This window comes from Halichoerus grypus, chromosome 2 (assembly GCF_964656455.1).
Source record: "Halichoerus grypus chromosome 2, mHalGry1.hap1.1, whole genome shotgun sequence".
NCBI lineage: Eukaryota > Metazoa > Chordata > Mammalia > Carnivora > Phocidae > Halichoerus > Halichoerus grypus.
In genome coordinates, this window is record NC_135713.1 from 28,101,227 (window position 1) to 28,125,712 (window position 24,486).

Genomic DNA, 24,486 nt, shown 5'->3' on the forward strand with positions numbered 1-24,486 from the left:
AATCTTTATAAAAAAAAAAAAAAAAAAAATCAATGACAAATTTTTTAACATTTAAGATTACACCTAAAACTTAAATGACGTTTTTGATAGAAGGAAAAAAATTAGGTATAATTGATTTCAAAACCAAAAACTGATGTATCAAAAAGCCAGTGGGACAGATTCTGCTAGATTAGTATATAAAAATATACACCCACTTGATAGCTATAAACTGGACATTTGTAGAGGTGCCAAACTTCTGAAACAACCAGAAACTAGAATCATTACTAATGATTCCAGAAATCAAGATTTAATACAATTTCACAAAAAAACAAAGCTTTCTCAAACAATAAAAATCTAGTCCAAGTCAGGAAATAAAAAGTCATCCAACTTGGCTCTCTCTACTATAATCACCAACCCCATCTCAGCTCCTCCCTCCACTCTTCTCTTTTCAGGATAGCCTGACTACTGAACAAATTAAGTGAAAGAAGTATGACAAAACATCCCCCTACTTAAGAAACACTTACTATGTAAAATAAAAGATACCAGGAACCTCAGAATGGTGGAGTAAATCCAACCCTCAGCCATTCTGGATGGGAGAGGAGGATAAAAATATAAAATCTCAGTGAATTTGAACACTTACTTTTAGCCAATAGTTTTAACTAGCTTTCTACCAAACTGCTAAGAACATGTAACAACATTAAGAAAATAGAAACATGGCCTCTAGCTCACTGATGGAGAAAACCCCTCTACTTGCAGTTGGGTTACAGGCAAAGTGGCTTTTGTCAGGGTTTTTCTACACAGTTCCTGTTGGACTAGAAGAAAGGTAGAGGTGTGGATGACTCAGCTAATAACAGTAGCCATAAAGAGTAATACATAACTATACACTAAGCCAAATATTATCTAACTTGTTCTGTCCAATAGCATTTCTAATGGCACATAAAGATATTTATAAAACAATTGTAAGAAATTCCTACCTGAACTCACCACGATAGAACTTCTGTAAGGCTTCTGGGAAGGAATGTGTGTATCGAACAGGAAGACATAAATGACCCTCAGACCTTTAATAAGAGATTTGTAGTGTGTAAAGGGAAGAAAAAGGAAAAAAGAAAAAACTTAATTCAAAAGGTATCACTAAACTACAAAAACCAGACATGAAACTATAAATTTCTGTTCTATACTTCATTTTTTTTTACAACAAAATTTTCTGTACTTTCAGTAAGACAAAAAGACCAAATAGAAATAGTGGTTTTACATCCAGCTTCAATGCCATCATACACACTACTGAAGTTTCCACATCACAGTGAAACTAAAAATAACAGCACGTTTGCCACCGATTGATTACCCTACAAAATTATCTAATGGTATAGTGGTATTTCCACCCTACCTTTAAATGATTTAACTATAAACTATGGGCAAGTCACTTTAGCGTCAGCTTTCTCATCTCTAAAAGGGTGATAAAACCACTAATCTCAAAAGGTTATTCTGAGGAATCACACTATATGTGAAAGTAAACCATAAATCCCTTTTAAATATCATTTAAGACATTCTAAGTCATAAAGAGAAATCATAAAGCTAATCCAATCCAATCATTCATTTATTCAAAAAATACATATGGGTGAACTTCCTTCAGGAAGTTAAGAGCTTGACATAGAAGACAATTTTTTTTTTAAATTGCAAATTACAAAGTGTTAACATTGCCTATAGCTGATATAGGAAGATGAGAGAACATAGCATCTAACACCCAAAGGTGTCCAGAAAGTTCAATCATCATCATTTACATGATGCTTTGATCTTGAAGGAAAGGTTGAGAGGAGACTTGGCAAAACAAACTCTTAATAACTATACATTAACTTGTAAGCGTGAAGAGCAGAAAAAAAGGCTTTTACAAATTTGTGATAGATCAATTTCTTTATCTGTGAGAATCAACACTGAAATTAAGACTAGACCCTGCCTAAGTTTTTTAATTTTTATATTCACTGCAACACTTTTACACGATGCTAAGTATATAGAGGGCATCAACAGTCATTTGATAAAACAATACCTGCTAGGGTCAAATACAGGTCTACAACACCCAAGAGAGAACAATCTCTCAGGAGATTAGAGTCAGATCTCAGCCAGGGCTGTCAGCACCTGAAGGCTTGACTTGGCCTGAAGGATTCACTTTCAATGTGGCTCACTCATAGGCTGGCAAATTGGTGTGAGCTATTTGCAAGATGCCTCAATTCTTCCCCATGAAAGCCTCTCCAAAGGGCTGCTTGAGTATCCTCACATCATGCCGGCTGACTTACCCCAGAATGAACAATCCAAGAGACTAATACAGAAGCTGTAATACCATTTATGACCTGGCCTTGGAATCCACACACTGTCATACCATATTCCACTGGTCACACAGGCCAGCCCTGATTGAATACAGAAGCAGGGAGAGAACCACATAAAGGTGTGAATGCTAGGCAGCTACCTTGGAGGCTAGCTACCACATGCCTTCTATCCCATTTTAATTATTAAGCATTCAAGTGTCATAATTATTTATTGGGTTCAATAAACTGAATGCAGAATACAGACAAGACAAACCGAAGTTATATAATTAATTTAGATGAGTCCATGTAAGTGAACCATCTTAAAAGGGTATCCTCCAGCCCAAGTCAAGCCTTTAGGTGCCTGCAGCCCCTGCTTACTATAACCTCATCAGAGAGCTCAAGCCAAACCACCCAGCCAAGCTCCTGAATTCCAGATACACAGAAACCATGAGAAATAATAAATGATTATTATTGTTTAAGCCCTTAAGTTCTGGTCTGATTTGTTATGCAGCATTTGATAACTAATATAGAGGAGAGGAAATTTAAGCTGAACATTAACTTCTGGGCTTATTTAAGGCTTGTGAGTCACCAGAGTACTTAAGAAAAAGAAGTCAAGCAACCTGAATTACCAAACAAGCTAGGAGGCTTAATACACTGTTGGCCTGGAGACAAGAAGAAAAACCAAAGGACTTCTAAAGCCTACTCTTCTAGGTAGAAATTAGAGATGCAATACTGCCTGCTTACCAGTTTCAAAATTCCCACAAGTTTATAGGAGTATTAAGCCAGCTTTTTGAAGGAAAATGTATTTCAACGAACTATATAAAATGTGATCACTAAAGAATCTCTTAATGATATAAAATTATGCCATTAAGAAGTTCTAAAATATAAACACATCAACACTGAAGGCAATCAAAAAATAATTATTGAACGAATGATCTCAATTACTTATACTCAAGTAATATTTACTCATCTAGGTTGGGATCCTAGCCCTACTCCCTAAGATCATTTAATCACTCATTTCAAAGGTTGTTTATGGACTAGGTATAATACTGTAACAGTGACAGAGGAGTTAAAATACAAATTTATAGTCTAATGGAAGAGACAACAACCAAGCAGAAAATATGCTCTACAGAAAATTATAGTCAGAGCCCAGGAGAGGCACCAGTCTTCAATGAACAATTTACACAACTACACAACTGAGTAAGTGGTATAAGGGCACTGGAGGCAAAAGCATGTATAAAGGCATGAAAATGATATGCACCTTCTGGAGAACTCTTTCACTTATTCTTTCACATCCTACTGTTTTAAGTATCAACAAACCTCCTCACCAGAGGAAAAGCCTCCACCATGGTGTTAGCAGATGCTCATACCTGACATTTGCTCTTAAGGACAGCCATCAGAGTGGGTGGTGGAGGAATTGGGTGAAGGTGGTCAAAGGTAAAAACTTCCAACACTGGGTTGTAACAATTCAACATAAGGACTGTAGTTAATACTTCTGTATATTTGAGTTATTAAGAGTAGATCCTAAGAGCTCTCATCACAAAAAAAAACAAAAACACTTTTTTTTCATATGAGAGGATAAATGTTAACTAAGTTTCCTGTGGTTATCGTTTCACATTAGGTGTAAGTTATTCTGCAGTACACTTGAAATTTATGCAGTCTGTATGTCAGTTATAGCTCAACAAAACTGGGCAAAAAAATGCAATTCAAAAAAAAAAACCAAAAAAAACAAAAAACAGCCTTAAGAAGAATCCTAGCTGTTCCTAGAGGGACTTTAGTAATTTTTTCTTAACTGAAGAAAGTATAGTGCCTACGAGTAAATGAGGATCAGTGAAACTTAAAAAGCAAATAGGCAACAGATGGTGAAAGATCATACTATTATACTAAGGAATTGGCAATGTATTCTGAAGGTCATGGAAAAACCCTAAAAGATTTTAATTTAGAAGTAGATACGATCAGATTTGTACTTCGGAAAGACCATGAAGATAAAGTGTAATGGATGGGTTGGAACGAGCAAGACTGGAAGCTATTACAGTAATTTAAACAACAAATTATAAAGGCCTATGTTCGGTAGCAGTGAGGATGGCAAGAGATGGACTCAAAGATAAGATCCCAAGAACTTAGCGCTAGAGCCATAGACCAATGTGATAAAGGGGGTGAGGGGCGAGTGGTCCCAGCTTCAGCACAGATTATGATTCCATTCATCAAGTACGGTAGAGGAAGGGAAAGGAAACAGTTTCATTTGTAGACATGTTGCCCTTTTTTTTTTTTTTTTAAGTAGGCTCCATGCCCAACGTAGGACTTAATTAAACTCATGACCCTGAGATTAAGAGTCCCATGCTCTAAGACTGAGCCAGCCAGACATGTTACATTTTTAATGCCACTGGATACTTAGGACAGTATGGCTAGAATAGCATGAAGAGAAAAATAACAGGAGAAAAGGACACCGAATAGTCAGGGACCAGAAAATGTAGTGTCTTGTATGTCATTGTTAAGGTGACCAACTGTCCCAGTTTGCCTGGGACTGACATTTTCCCAGGACATGAAACTTTCAATGCTAAAACTAGGAAAGTCCCTGGCAAACCAGGGTGCATTGGTCCCCCTAGTCAGAGTAAAGAATTCGATTTTATCCTGGGTTAGATGGGGAGCCACCATAAAATTCTGAGCAGAGAAGTCACATAATGTTATCAAACTTTCATAAAATGATGACTCTGGCTGCAGTGGGAAGAGAATGTAAATAAGGATAAGAGTGGAAGCAAGATCAATGTTGGCTATAAATATTTTGGAGTCACCAGGATTTAAGTTCAACTACAGATATTAATATTAATTAATTAATACTGGAGACAGTATAAAAAGTTAGAGAAAAGTTAGAGAAAGATGGCCCAGAAGATAATATGTGAAAACACCATTATTTAAGCAGTGACTTAATATAACATCCTTCAAAAGAGACAAAGAAGTAGCCACCAGAATAGGAAGAAGGTTGGGGGTGGGGGGGAATGTCATAAATGGCAAAGAAGTATAGATGCAACCAAGGAGCAAAAATTTCCCAGAAATCAAGTAAGACAAGGACTGAAATGTTCAGTAAGTTCAGTAACCAGGACATTACTGGTAAGGCAAAAAGAATGTCAATGAACCGGTTGGAGGCAATCCAGAAAAGATGGCAAAGATGGCAAAACAGTAACTTAAGGAAGTGGAGATCCCAAGCTTGGGGGTAGAGACGAAGAAAAAGAGTAACAGCCAAGAGAGAGACACAGGGTAAAGGATTTATTAAATTTTCTTAAAAGAGGATAGTCCTGAACAAGTTTATAGCCTCAGAGGAAGCATGCTGGAGAGAGGGGAAGAAAGGGAACAAATAACAGAACAAAATTTTGTTTCAAAGCCAGGGAAAAGTTGCAAAGTCCAATGATTTCCAATTCCTTTATGAGGTAAGAGAAGGCAAATGTTGAAGGAGGAAGGGTAAGGAAAGCAAGGAGCATACAGAAGTTAAAATAACCTTGAAGTAGCTAGTGCAGAGAATAGGGAAGAGGGAGGAAGACCTGAGCCTGGGGCGCCTGGGTGGCTCAGTTGTTAAGTGTCTGCCTTCAGCTCAGGTCATGATCCCAGGGTCCTGGGCTTGAGCCCCATGAGAAGCCCGCTTCTCCCTCTCCCCCTGCTTGTGTTCCCTCTCTCGCTGTCTCGGTCAAATAAATAAATAAAATCTTAAAAAAAAAAAAAAAAAACGAAGACCTGAGCCACACAGAAAGTTTTTTTTTTTTTTAACAACTCTGAGGATCTAGTTCTAAGTGCTAGAAATGACAAACTGGAAGTAAATTTGGGCCCAAACAAGCCACCAAGCTTAAGTTTCTATTTTTTTCCCCCCAGATGGCCTCAGCAGTGCTGATGAAGGAATAAAAAGGATGATAGACTGATGTAGGATTGAGCAGAAAGACAGTGGTACAAAATGTTTAAGAAATTTGTCAAGAGGGGCGCCTGGGTGGCTCAGTTGGTTAAGCATCCAATTCTTGATTTTGGCTCAGGGTTGTGAGATGGAGCCCCGCATGGGCTCTGCACTAGGCATGGAGCCTGTCTCTCCCTCTCCCCCTCCTCACATGTGCACTCCCTCTCCAAACGGGGGAGTGAAGGGGAGGGGAGGGGAGGGGAGGGAGGGAGGGAGGGAGGAAGGAAAGAAAGAAAGGAAAGAAAGGAAGGAAGAAGAAAAAAAAGAAAGAAAAAAAGAAAATTAAGTTTGTCAAGAATGTGAAGGAAGTGAGGGAAAATTAAGAAAATAGAGGGGTTCAACACACTGAAAACCAAAGGGCAGATTTAGCAGGATTGAGGGAATAAAACTGCGGTTAAAGGTAGGAGGCTGTGGTCAGAGTGGAATTAAGATTTGAGAGATGGGGCAATTCTAGATGATCATAAAGTCCAGGTATGCTCATGGCCATGGGTGGCTGGAATAGAATGATGCTAAATGTCAGTGAAGCTGAGGAAAGAAAAAAAGAAGTGATGACAGGGTTTGGTCTCTTCATTAAGTCAATGAAGTCACCCAGCAAATCAGCAGAGGCATAACCAGGAATGTAGATGAGAGACATAAGGAAGGACAGAAGACGGGGCATTAACTCATGCCTCTTCGGCAATACAAAAGGTCACCAGTACCCAACTAGGTCAAGGGCTCAGGTCTATTCTGCCAAAAGGTACTACTCCCAGACTACCTAGGAAGTCCAATGTGAAGACTCGTCAATCCCATATCATAATTTTCTACCACCAATGGTAGCTAAAACGCATATCTATTTCTCATGCCTGAGCTATACATGAGAGCTAGGTCCTTGAAAACCACCACATAGAAGAAAATTCTACTGAAAGTAGAAACGAATTGTACATGCCTCAGTTGCATCTCTAAAATGTTTCTGGAACACGGTTCTAACATTCATGATAACCAGGAGCAATGATCCTTCCACTTAAACATCATGCACCACAGTAAACGCCCTGCAGCAACAGAGCACAGCAGTGTGACTACGGTGGAGAAAATACGGAGCTCCCCAAATTTAAGACTTATCAGAAATAGATATTATGCAATGCAAAGCAAAGAATAACTGTATGTATAGCACACACATACCAAACAAAAAGAACATGTTTTTCCTTACCGTTCTGGATCAGTGTTTACTCCAATAACTGGTTTAAGTCTATCTAAGACCTTACTTGCTGCCAGGAGCATCGTGCCATCACCTAAAGGACATAAGACATAACCAGATTTGTTACAAAACTAGTTTTTAACATCATTTTGAACACAAGTCCTTTTGTTTTAACAATCACACTCCTACTCCAACCTGCTGACCACCAGTCCATTCCACTTCCTTTCTACCCACTATCCCTAATTCAGGATTTCTCAACAGTGGCAAGACCAACATTTTAGGCCGGGTAATTCTTTGTTGGGGGGTGCCGGGGGGGGGGGGCTGTCCCGTGCATTACAGGATGTTTAGCAGTATCCATGACCTCTACCTGCTAGTTGCCCGTAGTAGCCCCCCAGCTGGGAACCACTGTTCTAATCCTATCATTCTACTAACCAAATCTCTTTCCTTCTGTCATAACATCAGTCCAAATTCATACATTATTTTAATGAGAATACATCCAAAAAAGTGTCCAGTGCAGATTTTTCTAACAAATGCTATCAATTTAAAGCTTTGACAACAATGTCCACTTACTTAATAATAAAGCTCAGGAAAGATAGCTGTAAGTATATTGGAGCCAGAGTGGGATGGAACTTATCTAATCTCACTGAACTCTTAAACAATTTCAACTCTTTTTTTAAGACTGGCATAACTAAATCAAAATACAGTTACAACTCATCTTTTGAATATTTGAAGTCAAATGCACACCTTAAATATACAAAAAGAAATAGACACAGAACCTCACAAATAACATCATTCACTAAAAAAGTGAAATGTTATATATAGCAGATATTTTAAATCTTATCCTAAAAATCCCAAAATGTATCTTGTGGTAGGATTCTGAAGGCTTCATTACAGCTAGACCACAGGTATCTGGAAATGATAGTAAAGAGCATTTCCGTATTCCAACATCTTTACCTCTGTAAAACTATTACCTCCTGCAGCTATGACAGCGTCTGCCCATCGAACAATCTCTTCATCATATTCTCTCCTCTTTACTAGACGAACCTCAATTCCCTCATTCCTAAGATAAAAAAGTAAAAGTTATATAAAATGTCCACTAGTAACATGAAGGATGTTTTGAGGCAGGTTACTCCAATGATGTAAAATAACCAAACTTGTTTTATAAACAAATTTATGTTTAGTTTTGCAAGGTTAACTTCATTTTCATTTATTTAATTACAATAGCCAATTTACTATGGTCAGGAAGCATATGAATAAACTGAAAGTTAATGACTATCCAAAATCTCTACATGCTTCAAAAACATCTTGTTTTTGCCCCTGACAAATAGCAGTATCAATAGATTAGAATTTCATTTCATTTTCTCTATTCCTCTGATGCTAAAATTCACTAATACAAAAATGGTCAAGAAGTGTAACATCTCAAGAGACTTTTTAATTATAAAAGCAAACAGTCATTATTTTAAATCCAACAAATATTCATTGTCAGACACCAAAACAGTGACTAAAATACTTCCTACTTTGCATGTTCTCACACTGATTCTCTTATATACATATAAACTTATTCACTGACTGCATTAATAGAATTAACAGAAGTTCCTATAATTTTTAGACATTCAAAGAATATTTTAATGAACACCCATAAAATCCAGTATTTAATAAAATATTACACATACAGTTGAAGCCTAATGTATACAGAATTATCTCTGTAGAATAGGCACTTCTCAGACCAAATATTAACTGAAAATGTGTGAAATTTTCAGAGTACAATAAAAATTTCCTCAGAAACACTATAATATCGACTCCATTAACCAAGATATAATTTTCTGAAAATGATTTTATAATGGCAATCTTTACTAAAAATCTCAGGATCACCTGCTAGTAAAAATAAAAACTGGAAGTCCTGAATACAAAAGCCCATCAAAGATCCAATCCCATTAACTTACCGTAAACTATCTAGAATATGCTCTACATTTTTGGTGTGAATATGATGTCGTTCAAGTAGTCCACTGTAGCTAGAGCCTTTCAATGCAAGCTGTATCAAGATAAAACAAATTCTGTCTCATTACATGACATGTATTACACATTATAACATATCTCTTTAAAAAAACCCTATAAAAAATATAATGGTTTAAGGCACATTTTTATGACTACAAGTTTAAACTGAACGAGAAAGACTGATTTCAGAAAATCATAATTTGGTTTCAATACCAAATACAGCATTAAGTTTCCTGAATCATGTAGTTAACAGGATCTCAAAATTTGCTTATTTTTCAACTTGAGGGTTTTTTAATGGATTTTTAACACATCGCATGTGGCTACTTGAAGACCAAAGACAAACTAGTATTTTAGAAAGCAGTTAGATGACCTTTGTTCCACTTGGATTTGCAGCTCTCTTCTGTTCAGATTTATGAACTCTATTTGGAATTTACCCCACGCAATCCAAACAAAGGCCGGGTTAGCTCCCTGAAATTGGATAACTTTTAGATATAAAGACATATATCCTTCAAGAATTATCTTTCCTAGTCCACTGGAGTGACATTTTTACAATGTCACTACTTTACCATTAATAATTCTCCTTTTAAAGTATATGTCTTCGAAATAATCCATAAAGTAAAATGTTGAGAGAGAAGTTCAGACATATCCTCAATGCATATCCGTTTAATCAACTAGGAAATTTGTCCAGTAGAGTGAATGTAAGAATTAAAAAGCATGTTATTTCTTTCCTTCTCCAACTTCCCTTATACCTTGCCTCTTGATGACACAATATCAGTTTTTCAAGTACCTGTCCAAAATACAATCTTAAACATATTCTTTTGTTTTAGATTATTACTGAATTGTAAAGTAAAACCAAATTTTAGATAGCATCCTTAATATGTATTTTACATATTAAAAATTTTATAAAAATAACAAGACATGGAAGATACATATATAAAGAAAATTTAAAATATATATAATCTTATTGTCCCAGGACAGTTTATGTTAATATTTTGATATCTACCTTTCCAGTCTTTTGTTTATGAATATAGGGTTAAGAGTTTTAAAATAGTTTTGTCCTCACTCTATAATCTAAAGGGAAATGTGTGTTCCTCAAAAAGGGAGGTGAAGACACATTTGGCTATTTGATAATTAATACATAGATGTTAACTCACAAAGATACACTAGATCAGATAATCTGTACAACACTTTGACATCTAGACATAAGCTTCATATTTAGACAGATCATACCAACATCAAAAATATTTTTTAAAGGAAAGCAGTGACCAAGGTCATAATTAGATAATCCTTCATTTAATTTAAAAAAGTCAACATACAACAGGTTTGAAAAACTATTTTAAGACTAGAATTTCTGAATATAAATGAACATAGCATTAACATTCAGATTACACTACCATTAGCCAATTACAAATTAACTAAAACTGTACTAACCGTCTCTCAGTAAATATGGATCACAATGCTCTTCATCTCTACTCTCTCCCTGGGGATCTCTAGCTTCAAGGCTTTCCGTGCGAGAGCTGTATGCAGAGGACTCCCAACTGCTAACCCTAGCCTCTCTTTAGGGCTCCAAATAAATGTATCTATCAGTGTATCTGACATCTTTCTCTGGATATCAACAGGAATCTCAAACTAAAATACTCAGTATCAAACTCCTGACTTTTCTAACAGATTAGTTACCGTGGTATATTATTTTGTTACAGTAATTACCTCTCATGAGCCCATTTCAAGAGTGAATATGTAGCTAGAAATTGAGCTCTAAAAAATTAAATTCATTCGTTCAAATATTTGAGTGCCTACTCCTGTATTAGTTTAAACATTAGTTGAGCTCAATCAAATGTATTTAATGGGGCACTGAAAACTGCCAAGGACAATGAGAACTAACTCAAATGTATAAGAAGTCTATTAGAATAGTTTCATCAAATGTACTGCTTCTAACCTGCTATAAATAAAACTTAAGGGTAGCTGGTCCTCAATTTCCTGCCCAGATTTTTATCTTATGTTCTAATTTGTGGTTTGGACAATACAGAACATGTATCCAGGAATACAGGACATAAACCTTTATGTACGATAACTGTAAATTCTAGTCTGGTGGTTCAGAAGCTTTTGTGCTCACTTCCTGGCTCTCAGCAAACTCCAGAAAATTAAGATTACTCAGCAGTTGAGGGTTAGGAAACTGTGCTTTGAGATGGTGAAGGGGGTTTGAATTTGTGGAGAAAATAATTTTGGAGCACTAACAAAAAACTTCCAAGTTTTCCATGATTTTAATAAGTTTTGCTAGCAACACTAAAATTCCTAAATTTCCAAACCTAAATACAAAATTCATTTAGCATCAGAATACTTAATATATTGGGGCAGAAATGTCATTTCATAAATTCTATTCCCACTTAAATGCTTCTTGTGAACTAATTCTCTTATAACTCATGTTCAATACATTTATTTAGAGAATACAAGTTCTTATATTAATTATTTTCTTTAAAGATCTAGATGGCTAGGCTAATAAGCTTCATTAACATGGACTGGCTAAACTAGGCAAATACAAGATAAGGCATTTTATAACATTCAGATTACACTACCATTTAGTAAATGCATCACTTAGTAAAAGCATCAATTAGAAACTCTTAAATCACTATTCAACTGGCTTGTACAGTTTTTAAAGTTTTCTTTTATACTCAAAGACTGGTAAGAATTTCTAGCTATCCCTCTGAAAATAACAAGACCTCAAAGATTTAACCGTACTTTAATCAAAAACACAAACACATTCGTTACGTCTTACAATGAAGAGGTTAGAGAAATTACTGAAATTTAAAACACATTCTCAATTCTGCAATGCTACACCACCAGTATTAGCAACAAAGTTTTAACATGCTTTTTTCCAAAAAAAATACTGTTGATGTGCATTAAAAAAATGATTATTCACCAGAATACTTGGAAAAAGATTATATATATATATATGTATATATATATATAAAATACAGAATATATATATTATATAGAAAAAAGATTATTCACCAGAATACTTGGAAAAAGCAATATGAATCTAAAAGATCTATAGTCTGACACATTTCAGTGAAAGAGCAAAAAAGAGTTTCATTCAAGCAACAAGAGTTTCTCCTACAAAATTTACAAAAGCCAACATCACTTCTCCCCAGGTACCTCCAAAGTTAAGATACAACAAAGCATGAAAGGAATAAGGGAGGATTCTGAACCAACAAAAATTTGCCTACCTTAAGGTTAGATGTGATAGGCTATTTCCTATATGATCCAACCACTTTTATTAAAATATCATAGATATTTTTACTTGACCAAAACTGAGTTTATTAGAAATACAAATTTTTAAGACTTGTTTTACTAGTCAGTTCAATATTACTACTTTGTACTCTATGTACTAATTCACATGAAAACTCAATTATGGAAGGAAATAGGTCTTTTTAAATTTAACACATAAGAAATGCACAAACTTTCTGAGACAATGACAATTTGGTACATAAACTCACGGGCCTAATTTAAGCACTCTTAAAAGCATACCCGCTTAACTAAATGGTACAATGAGTGTTAATTCAGAATTGCATTAAAATGATTAGTAACACCTCGTCAACAGCTAGAAAGTAAACTATTCCACCTAGCATGATTAGGCCTGGTACAGTGAAGCCTAAGTATTTCTTTAGCTATATTTGGCATTTATCCTGGATCATTTCAGTTTCACTCTCCCTTCTCCCAGGTGCTTACCTTTACTTTCTCCATCATTCTCTTTCTACTTCTTGCATTCCTCTTTTTATTCTTTTTACCTACTCCTTCATATGTTGGGGTTGCTCAAGGTTCCATCTTCATTATCTGTTCCCACTTCATTTTCCTTGAGTTACCTCCCCACTCCAGGGACTTGATCTCCCAAGTACGCACCAGTAACTATGAAATATATACTGTCAGCTCATGCCGTTGTCTTGAGCTATAGGCTCAAATTTTCAAAGGCCTACATTAAATCCCCCCACTGGTAGATCAAGTACCTCTCCCCAAAACCATCCAAATCCGATGACCTATTCCTCCTTCAAATTTGCTCTTCTCATCTCAGTCCCATATATCAGTTAACAATACTTATATAATCAACAGAATAAACCCAGATGTCCCCTTAAATTCTTCCCTCACACTCAATCTCCATTGCCAGTCAGTGGCAAAGTACAATAAATACACCTGTAAACTGCTTCTCCAATCTGTCCTCCGCATTCATGCTGCCACCGCTTGACTTCTGGACAACATCAACTCTTATCTGGTCTCATGCAATAGCCTGCTCCCAGGACTGCTAACTACTTCCTTCAGTATTTATTTCCCATTTTGCCAACCTAACCACCACCACCAGAAGCCTGCTTTCATACTAGTCCCAGAATGCTAAAGTCTCAGAAAAATTGACCCTCCACTCCACTCTTACGGGGAAAGAGAGTAGGACTGACAGTTGTATTCTCCTGCTAAAAAAGACTGAAAATTACTAGGACATAAAGCCAACACCTGCATATGACATTTAATATCTTTATAAGGTAGAGCCTACCTGTTTAGCTTCTATCTACTTATTCTTGAAGCAATGATTTCCAAACTGCCCTTAAAATGGCTGTCACATCAATTTATTGATCAATTTATTGATCACGACCCACATTATTATTAAGAAAAAAATAAACTCAGGGCGCTTGGGTGGCTCAGTCGGTTAAGCATCTGCCTTCGGCTCAGGTCATGGGATGGAGTCCCGCATCAGGCTCCTGGTTCAGCAGGGGGCCTGCTTCTCCCTCCCTCTGCCTGCCTGCCTACTTAGTGATCTCTCTGTCAAATAAATAAATAAAATCTTAAAAAAAAAGAAAAAAGAAACTCTACTACATGTTAACTGGCTCAATTGTTTCATGTTACCTTTTATTTCAAATGAGTATATGTACTTAGTCATGATGTAAAATTTTTCTGTAGATTACAGTCAAAAACATTTAAGTTCTTTTTGTTGGCAAAAAGATTAACTTCCCCCTGTCCTGCCGGTACTATTCTCTCCCATTCACATATAAATTCTTCCTTATTTTTTAATATTTAATTAAAATATCCTGAACTTAAAAGATATCATTTCACGCTCATCACATTGGCAAAAATGTAAGTGTCTACACCAAGTGCCAACGAGAACATGGGGAATCAGGGAGCTGTTCAATGCTTACAGAAATATTATTTGTACTTCTAATTGCATTTTTTAATAAAAAAAACTGGAAACAACCTGAGCTGAAGGCAGACGCTTAACGACTGAGCCACCCAAGCGCCCCAAAACTGGAAACAACCTAATTATCCAAACAATGTAATACTAGACAGCACTTAAAGTGAATTAACACATATCAAATAAGTTTCAAAACCAATAGTAAGGAAAGCAAGTTTCTAAAGAACAAGCGCACAATCTAATGAATATATAATTGATGTAACTTTTTTAAGACACACAAAACAATAGTATGCTTTTTATGGACATGGTCATATTAATGTATAACATAAGCATGAGAAAGATTTTATATATATATGTATATATACACATATATACATATATATATAAATACACACACACACACACATCTGTAACAGCTGCAGGCTAGTGGTTACCTCTAGGGACACAGGGAGGGAGAAAAGGTGGAAGGATAGGGCTTTAGTTATAACAATTCCTTTAAAAATATTTCAAGCAAATGTGGCAAAATATTAATATCTGTTAAGGCCCAGTAGTTGGAGATATAGGTGTCTATTCTGAAAGTTTTCTATGTGGTAAAAATATTTCATAACTGAAAATCTAAACTTTAAAAAGATCACTAGAAAGTCTACTTAAAAGTTGAAAAAATTCAAAGGTCTTTTCCCCTTTCATTCTTGCCCTTCCCCAAAAATATTCTCTCCCTTCTCTGTATTCCCATGGACCACTTATAAACAGTTATAACACAATTTAATATATTTTCCCCAAACATTTGGGAACTCTTTTTATTCACCTGTGGTTCCCCAGAACCTAGCAGGATGCCCACTTAGCAAGTGCTCAATGAATGGGTTGACGAATAGATATTCAAAAGTGACACTTTAAACAAATTAAGTTAACCAACAAAGTTCACGAATGTTGGCAACAGTGACACTGTATGCTTGTATTTTTAAAGATCATAGTTTTTATTATTATTTTCTCCACTACAAAAATACTTCTTAAAAGAAAGTAAAAAAATTCAGAACTGTCACTTCCTCCAAGAGATTGGCTTAAAAACAACAACAAAAACTACATAAGCAAGAGTTAAATTCAACAAATCTTCAGTTCCTTTAGCAGTCTATTTTATAAAGGAACCTACTTTGAAGTAACCAAAGCAGTACCATTTTAGGTACATAACTTAATAAATAATAGTGGCATTTACATAATGACCATTATTGTGGCTGAAAAATTAGAATTATGCTGCTTTAAATTATGTAAATTATAGATTAAAAAATTATGTAAAGCTAAAAATCATGTAAGCAAGGAAAAGCAGACATTATTATACCTATTTCAAAGTCAGAGGCTGATAAATAGAGGTTAGGTTACTTGCTTAAGTTTATAAAGCTAATAGACTGGTGCCAGGATCAAAACTCCTATCTCCTGCTCTTAATCCAGGACTTGCCCACCACACACTCCTAACATTCCTACATTAGCTATATATTTCACTGCTGCTTGAGAACTGTAAATACTCACTAGGGCACTAAGTCTCAATTTTAATGATTAAGTTACACAGGCCAAGAACTATTCTGTTCCTATGCCCTAATTCTACCAACTTTCAGTTAGGAAGGAGAGCCAATCAGCTAACCTCTCCTTGAATGCAAATGTCTTACAGAGGTTGGTCGAATTTCCTGCACAATCCACATCATATACAATGAACTTTGCTAAGGCAAGAAATAACCCACACACTTGCTGATATTCTGAAATACACATTTCTGTTACATATTAACAAAGATTACTGATAGTGAAAAATAAAGTAACTTACACTTTACTAGCTGAGAAGATATTAATGTGCACCAATACTTTACTCAAAACAAAATTCATGTAATTAAAAATATAGCAAAAGTGATCACAGTAAGAAATTATGTTATTTACAATCTCATTGTGGGCCACATATATATAACTTCTAAAACTCCCCCAGGTAATCCTGAAGGGCGAAAATCAGGGCTCTAAAGCACATCGGTCAATGATTATGTTAATGGTAGAATTTCAACTACTGTAATATTCAGCCCTTTTACATCTTCAGGAGTCTATTTAACTGCAAATATTTATGGAAGGGAGTATACCATAAGCCTCTATTTTCCTCTATTTTGTTTGTTTCCAAACAAAATTTGACATGTTTTTCTGCTCCCCCCCCCCCCGCCCCCACCAAATCCCATGGTCAAATAAAAATCCTGTTTTGTTTAGGTTTGTTTCTCAAACATATTTAACCATGAAACTCTTTTGGGGAACTCATGTTGGTAACCTCAACCTTAAGCTTTCAACAGCTAAAATCTTTTGGAAGAATGATAGCTGGAAATAAGGCTCTGGACTGGAAGCCTCCAGGAGAAAAGAACTAAAACTGATTTTTAAAAAGTCAGAAACCTTTTTGGCAAGGATGGGAAGGTAGAGAGGATGATGAATAAGATGAGGTCCTTGCCCTCAAGTCTAGAGAAGAAAATAATCAGATTATACTCCAAGGTGGAAAGCTCAAATATGTAAGTATTAGGAAGATACACTGTAGAACACCTAACACAACCCTGGTAGCCAGAGAGAGGCACAGCAAGGTTACCAGGGAAGGCTTCCTGTGGAAATAATGTTTGGAACTTGACCTCAAAGGAAGGCTAGGAATTGGCTAGAGGAAGGAGGAACTTTCAAAGCAAAAGGGGCTGCAGATGCAAATCAAACCACCCTGAAATACCATTTTTCACCTGCCAGCTTGGTTAGACCCCCAAAATGTGATAAATTGCTTATGGGGCGGGGAGCACCTTTCATCCATTGCTGGTGAAGATATACATTGGTACAGCCTCTAAGGGAAGCAATTCAAATGCACATGCCTTTTGACTCAGCAATTCTACCTTTAGGTATTTATCTTCAAGCTTGATTCACACACAAATAAATTAACACAACTGTCATTCATTATAGACTATTCTAATAAATTAAGACCTGCACACAATGGAATACTATACATACTATTTTAAAGAAAGAACAAGGTGCAGAATAGCTTAAATAGTATGTTATCACTAAGTAAAAAGGGATGGGACAAAGAAAAATATTTCACTGGGCTGATTTGTATGTATAGATTATTTCTGGAAGGAAAAACAAGAAACTGCTAACACTGGCTACTTCCAGGGACAAAAACTGTGTGCCCAGTGACAAGAATAAGAGAAAGACTTTTCATTGCACACCCTTCTGTATCTTTTACATTTTGAACCATTTAAAATGCACTACTGATCCGTAAATAAATAAAATTAAATCAGCACACCACCTAATGAAAATAAAAGCAGTTTGGAATTAATGGAAAACGAAGCTCAAGACAAAAATTGATCAGAAATGAAGCTCAAGAGGTAGACAGGAGCCAGTTCATGAAGGGCCTTGTTTGGCATACTAAGTAAGGATCATAAAGGTTCCCATACAGTAGTGTTTTTCAAAGTGTGATCTGGGGACCACTTGTAAACCTGGAGAGCTTGTTAAAAATGCAGATCTCTGGACAGAGCTAGCAAACTTAAGGGTGTGGTTCAGAAAGGCAGAGTCTGGAGTCTCCACAAACTGAATCAGAATCTTGGGGTGCTAAAGTTTAGGCATCCTCATTTTAACAAATTTTCTAGGTTGTTCTACAGGTTATGGGGAGGAAGCTTTTGAGAAGTTCTAAGCAGAGGAATAAAATGGCCAGATGTTCACTTTAGATAGACCACTCTGGTGCCTGTATCTGAAAGATTTGAAAGGAGTGAGATTCTGTTAGAAGGCCCTGGAAGTACTCCAGATATTAATTTGATAAATACTCATGAACACTACACTCATTGCACACCAGTGGCAAAAGTATCTGCCCAAGAACTATAACCTAAGCTACACCATCATTTTCAGGATACCAGGTAAGGGAAACAAAATTCAAGGTGCTACATCTCCTAAATATGCTAAGAAGGCAATAACTAGGAATAATTTAATCCAGTAATAGAGGGACTGCTAAATGAAATTATTCTATCCCATTATAAAGATAATTAAAAAAAAAACTAAAAATGGCAACCATTAAAGAAGGTTGCTTCTGGGGTTGGGGTGGAGGGAGAGAAGAATGGAAACAGTTCATGTCTTGTTTGGTATATACTAAAATACTTTTAAATAAAACCTACTCTTTGGCCAAAAAGGCATGTTTACAATGTCAAAACCCTTTCCAATCAGCTTTGATTCGCCTAAAGATCTGATTTGTTGAGTGCCATGGACCCTATTAATAAAAATCCCACATCTGCCAACAGCTGCATCTCTTATGATGTAGGTAAATCGTAGTAACAGTTTAATTAGCCCTTGCAAGGTAATGAGCCAGTAGAGGTAAGGGACCTACGAAGGTACCTTCCTAGAAATTCACAGGAAACATCATTGCAAGATTTAAAAATAAAGCAATGCAACCAATATGAAAGAGTCATTGGAAGTCAGACTTTGACCGACTTTGAAAGATAGAAACCTACTCTGTACATGCTTTAACAACTAAGAAGTATTTCCTCCATTTGTTTAAGTTTCTACAAAGTGAGAAAACCATGAGGGTTGAGGGTATAAATTACACTGACACTCCATCCTTCATCTTCTTTTTGCATTTTAACAAATAACCTAACAGAGATCTATTCTGCAACAAAACCACCACCTCCACAACAAAAAAGAACCCTTTGATCTAAAACTTCAGGTTACCATGACACTATAGACACAAGAGGTACGGTGCCAAAGACACAAAGTAAGCACACGGCCACTTTCTTTTATTCCCAATTCACATGATTCGTGTATCTTAGAATCTTTTACCCCAGCAATATAGCAAACAATATTAACCGGCTTATCCGTCCTACCACAGAATCCCATTTTAGAACAACTTTACACAGCTCAGTATTCTTTGGCTTGGACTCTACCTAATGCTATTCCATTCTGAATACTGGCTTTAATATAAATGGTAAAACAAAAATCAGTAAGGAGATAATCCAATAAAATGTAATTGAAATGACAACAACTATTTCACTGCCTTGCAATTACAAAACCATGTGTTCTATAGTACAGAAGTTTTAACTCAAAGTTTTCTTATCCCAAACAGCATTACCTAGCCAAAGACAAATATTTACCTATTAGAGATTTCTCTTTAGATACTCAGAGTGGGTACACTAGGTAGTTCAATTTGCAAAGACTTACTGATTTGCCTACATTTTAAAAATTTTGATTAGTGGCAATCTAGTTCAGAGGTCCCAGAGTTAATCTAATTCAGAGCACACTCATTTTCTTGAGGCCTTGAAAAGTCATCCAGAGTTTCAAAACGCCAGCACTAAAAAAGGCCTTGGAGGCTATCTGGTCCAACCCTACTACTTCACATACTGAACTAGGCAGAAGTTTGAAAACCTGACGGTACAACGAAAAGGTATCAGCGTCACACATGAGGCCCACAGAAGTTAAAGACCCCTAGGAAGTTAACCACACAGAACCGGGCCTAGGACCCCAAGATCCTAACACCCAATCCCACACTCCAAACAGGCCAACAGAGTGTACTATTTTAAGCTGTTGAGAGGTTTTCATAAAATTGTATAAAGAACATATTTATACATATATTTGACAATTTCTAAAAAGATCTTGCAAAATTGAGAGTACAATCCAAGGAACACACCTCTTTCCCAACACAGAAACAATGTGCTTGCTTCTGACATTATTCCCTGCCTCACCCCCAAATTCACTGACACTGACAAAACGAATGACAAAACGACTCCAACTTCCTACTCAAACTGATTGATTTACTCTTATTAAATGACACAATTGTTTTCTAGGAATTGCTACATCTTCAAACACTAAAGGAAAGGAGAGAAAAACCTGTACCTAGCACTTCCATCTAACGAAAGCAGGGGCCCTCCTCAATTAACTCGTTAAAGAATCAAGAAGTTTAATGCTGGGGAGCTGGGGTGGCTCAGATGGTTAAAGGCTCATCTGCCTTCGGCTCAGGTCATGATCCCAGGGGCCTGGGATGGAGCCCCGCATCGGGCTCCCTGCTCAGTGCAGAGTCTGCTTCTCCCTCTCCCTCTGCCATTCCCTCCGCTTGTGCTCTCTGGCTCTACCTCTCTGTCAAATAAATGAAAAAAAAACTTAAAAAAAAAAAAGTTTAATGCTAATAATAGATTCAGTACTTATGCAGACATGATTTACAACTTGATTTTGATACCTGTACAAAACATTACAAACAAATCTGAAGAATACAAACCATACCAGAAGTTTAAAACAGGCTGTCTACTCCTGTACAGAATCCTACAAGATTTGGTTATAGGCATGTAATTCCAAAGCTTTTTGGTGCACATTGTTCATGGTAGTATCTTCACTCTCCTTTTCCTAAAGTTGGTGGGCAGGGAGCATGGGATCAGAAGTCTCAAAAGGAGAGGGAAGAGAGATATTCGGTTTTTTTCTCAGATGGATTTATATACTTTTGCAAAGATATTAATATCTGTACTAAACAGAGTCTATTGTGGAAATACTGCTATGTTATGGACGTAGGCTTTTTATTTCATAATTATCAAGTTTACCTGCCCTCTATCTTGCCCTTTCTACTTAACAGCATATACTCAAAGTCAAATTTTCTCCCTCGCTATCCCCTGAACTCAAAACACGTGTGCTTTTAAAACAAACTGCTAGAACCTTGTCTGACGACCACGTTCCATCACGGAAAAGGCTCACCCAGACCGGCTTTCCGGAGTATCCCAGGCCTGACAGTCCTGCAGAGTAAAAGGGGGTGTGTCCGCGGTAACAGCCCTCTCTTCCACCTCCCCGCAGCGACGCCCCGGCGCCCCTTCTTGGGGAAGGCTTGGGGAGCTGTTCCAGAGCGTCCAGACCTCAGCCACGCGCCCACCTTTCTCGGGGCTGTTGTTGCTATTCCCAAAAGGGAGAATAGGGGGTGGTGCTGGCGAGGGCACAGATGAATCCCCAAACCCTTCCCACTGGGAGCTCCTGTACCCCCATCCAAGTCTTCCTCCCCCGTCTTGGGGGGGGTCTCTGCAGTAACAGTGACCCTCTCCCTCACTGTCTCTCGACACACACAGAGGGCGGGGGGCTCTACGCGCGAAGCCAGAGGGAGTGGAGGGCATCGAGCCGGGAAGGCAGGGCATCTAGGGCGCCGGGGGAAAAGGATGGTCCCGAGAGCTCTCGCCACACCACAAAGCCGCGGCCGAGCCTGGGTGTGAACGGGGGCCGAGCGCGCACACAACAGGGAGGGGGGGTGCCGCCGGGACCCACCAGCTGCTTCAGGTCCTCCTCGGAGAGCTCCGCGTAACGGTACCGCTGCTGCTCGAACTCGTACCGGGTGGTTTTGGCCACCACCACCACCCGCGACGGGCGGAAGCCGCCGTCGGGGCGGCTGCCACAGCCCGCCAGCTCGCGCGGCTGCCCCTGCCCCAGGTGCCGCCGGCCGCCGCCGTCACCGCAGAGCCGCGGCCGCGCGGCGGGGCCTCCCGCGCCCGGCCCCCTCAGCACCGCCGCCCGGCCGCCCGCCACACGCCGACAGCTGCCCAGCAGGAAGCCTCGGTAGCAAGTCATCCTCCGCCCGGCGGGGCTGCAGGCCCGGGCTCCCGCCTCGGCTCCCCGCCACCAGCAGTGCGCACCACCCGCGCAGCCCGGGCCTCTAACTCCGCGCCGGACCGGGAGAGGTTAAGTGCACCGCCGTGCGTGGCCCGCGCCGCGAGGGGGACGTGCCCAGACGTTGACGGGGGCGGGGAAAGCCGGGCGACTGGGAGGTGGGAGAGCCGAAGCCCGGGAAAAGTGGGCGGGGAAGAGCCAGAGGCCTCAGGGTGGTGGGTTTTGTTTGTTTGTGTATCCGTTTCCATCCACGCCTGCGCAGTGGCCGCTTCGCCGCCTGGGGGCCCACCTCCTGCTCCACCCCCTTCCCTGGGTGGGCACCAAACCCACCCGCCCGCCCCCAACTCTGTGGGCCAATCAGAGCCAGCAGCGGTTTCGGAGCCCGAGGAACTGTGGGGATTGGCTGCGGCCGGAGGAAGGGCTGGAATTCTATTTGGCGATTGAGCTGCCTTAGGAATCCAGCTAGAACCGGTCTGAAGCGGCGCGGGGGCTGCGGGTGGGGTTTCGAGCGCCTGGCGGGAGAGCAGGTGCTTCTGGGCACTTCCTCGCTTGGGTTTCATTATTGCACTTTATCGGCCCGTGTGAAACTAGACCTTTTCATTATTGCGCACAAGTCTAGCTTCTTTATTCCTTCATTCAACCAAATCTAGTCGGATGGCCGATATGACGAACGCTGGGCTGGGGGCCAGGGAGACTGACCAAGGACTATCTGCAGTTTGCGCGGCCTAGTGCAAAATAAAAATTCAGAGCTTCTTGCTCAGGAAGTATTAAGAATTGAAAGACAGACAGCACTAAGCCGAGTGCCTGGCCCATCTGAACATGGTGCCTTGTGGGACTGCACAAGTAATAGCCCCGGCGGACAACCAAAAAACTATAAGCCCAGGGAGAGAAAGACATGTAGCCTTTGAGGAAATTAGAGGATAATGGGTAGAGGAATCTGGCCAAGTGGAGCATTTCTAGATGGGGAGATAAGATGGAAAAAGTAGATAGGTCAATAGAGAAAGGTAAGAATGTTAGTAATTTGGACTTCATTCTGTAGGCAGTAGTTAGACTTTTGAAGGCTCTTAACTGGAAAGAAGTGAGTCCTGAAAACGATGATGACTGTTTATCTGGCTTGGGACTGTTGAGTGGATTGGGAGGCAAGCGGAGGAAGGAGACTTGGCGCTGTTGGAGTAGTTACACTTGGCCCTGGGTTGACTTGGTAGTAATGGAAGTAGAAGAAAACGCTCCTTTTACAAGGGGAGAATCAAATGGCAATCCACGTCCTACTGTTCATCCTTCCTGCTCCTTACATCCACTTGCTTGGGTGCCCTCTTTGCTTCTTTATAGTCCTAGCATTATCAATAATTAGCTTGTGGACTTCAGCGGGTCACTTCATCTTTCTGGGCCTCAGATACCTCATCTATAAAATGAGGGTGTTGAACTAGAGTGATACCAAGGTTCTTTCAAAGCCCAAATTGATCCTGAATCTGGACTCTTCCTTTTTTAGCTATCCACCACCACCAACATTCATTCATGGGTTCACTGAATATTTATGGAGTCCCTACTGTGTGCCAGAGAGTATATTAGAATAGGAAATAACACAATGAAGGCTGATGTCTACTTTTAGTAGGTCACTGATCCCATCTGGTCAGGAACTTTGCCTTACAGCAGGTGCTAGTAGTGACTTGGAATGGAAATTTAAGCACATCTCTTAACTTCTGTGGGGTGTGAGTTACTCGTGTATAACTTGAACATCCTCAAGATCCTTTCTCTTCTCACTCTTCCAACACCTTGTTATCCTAAGGATTTCCACAGAGAAAACAGCATGAGCAAAAGTATGGAGCAATGAAATAGCAGTTCTGAATTGCTAGAGAATTTAAAGGGAAGTGAGGCTAGGGAGGCAGACAGGGGAAAGACATGGAAAGTGTCATGCTTAGGAGCTTGGATTTTATCCTATATATGCTAAGAAGCCACTAAAATGGGAAAATGGCATGCTTAGCTTTGACAGGAATTTCTTAGAAGAAACAACCAAAGAATAAATACCTGAAAGATACTCAACCTTATTAGAAGTTAAAAAGATACAAATCAAGGTAATTTCACTGAAATAGTCTTTTATATCCACTAGCTTCACAGAAATTAAGAAGTTTTGGCAAACTTCCAATTGTTTGAAAACTATTACATCAAGTCTTTATTAGGCTACACATTTGCCAGTTATTTCAACAGCTTCTCCAATGCCACAGTTTCCAAGTATCATCTTAGAAACTTTAAATGTGTTCATGTATTCCAGTTTGTTCACTCCCAAGTCTGATGTCATATCATGCAGTACTGTGGGTGTGATTTGTCCATTGCAAAA

At 38.6% G+C, this 24,486-nt stretch overlaps 1 protein-coding gene across 5 annotated transcripts in view; it reads right to left on the reverse strand.

The window, feature by feature from the left end:
- The window catches only part of NADK2 (NAD kinase 2, mitochondrial), a 42,031-nt gene extending 19,717 nt beyond the window's left edge, over positions 1-22,314 (reverse strand). Inside the window, exons 1-5 of one of the 5 annotated variants that reach the window (XM_036107400.2) lie at positions 21,813-22,314; positions 9,331-9,419; positions 8,359-8,447; positions 7,400-7,481; positions 954-1,037 (exon numbers count right to left, since the gene is read on the reverse strand). In XM_036107400.2, coding sequence (XP_035963293.1) covers positions 954-1,037; positions 7,400-7,481; positions 8,359-8,447; positions 9,331-9,419; positions 21,813-22,112 — 644 coding nt within the window. In that variant the 5' untranslated portion in view covers positions 22,113-22,314. Of the gene's footprint in view, positions 1-953; positions 1,038-7,399; positions 7,482-8,358; positions 8,448-9,330; positions 9,420-21,218; positions 21,375-21,812 lie in introns of those variants that run through there. The other 4 variants (XM_036107398.2, XM_036107399.2, XM_036107402.2 and 1 more) reach the window with 4 other exon arrangements.
- Between the last annotated feature and the right edge of the window lie 2,172 nt (positions 22,315-24,486).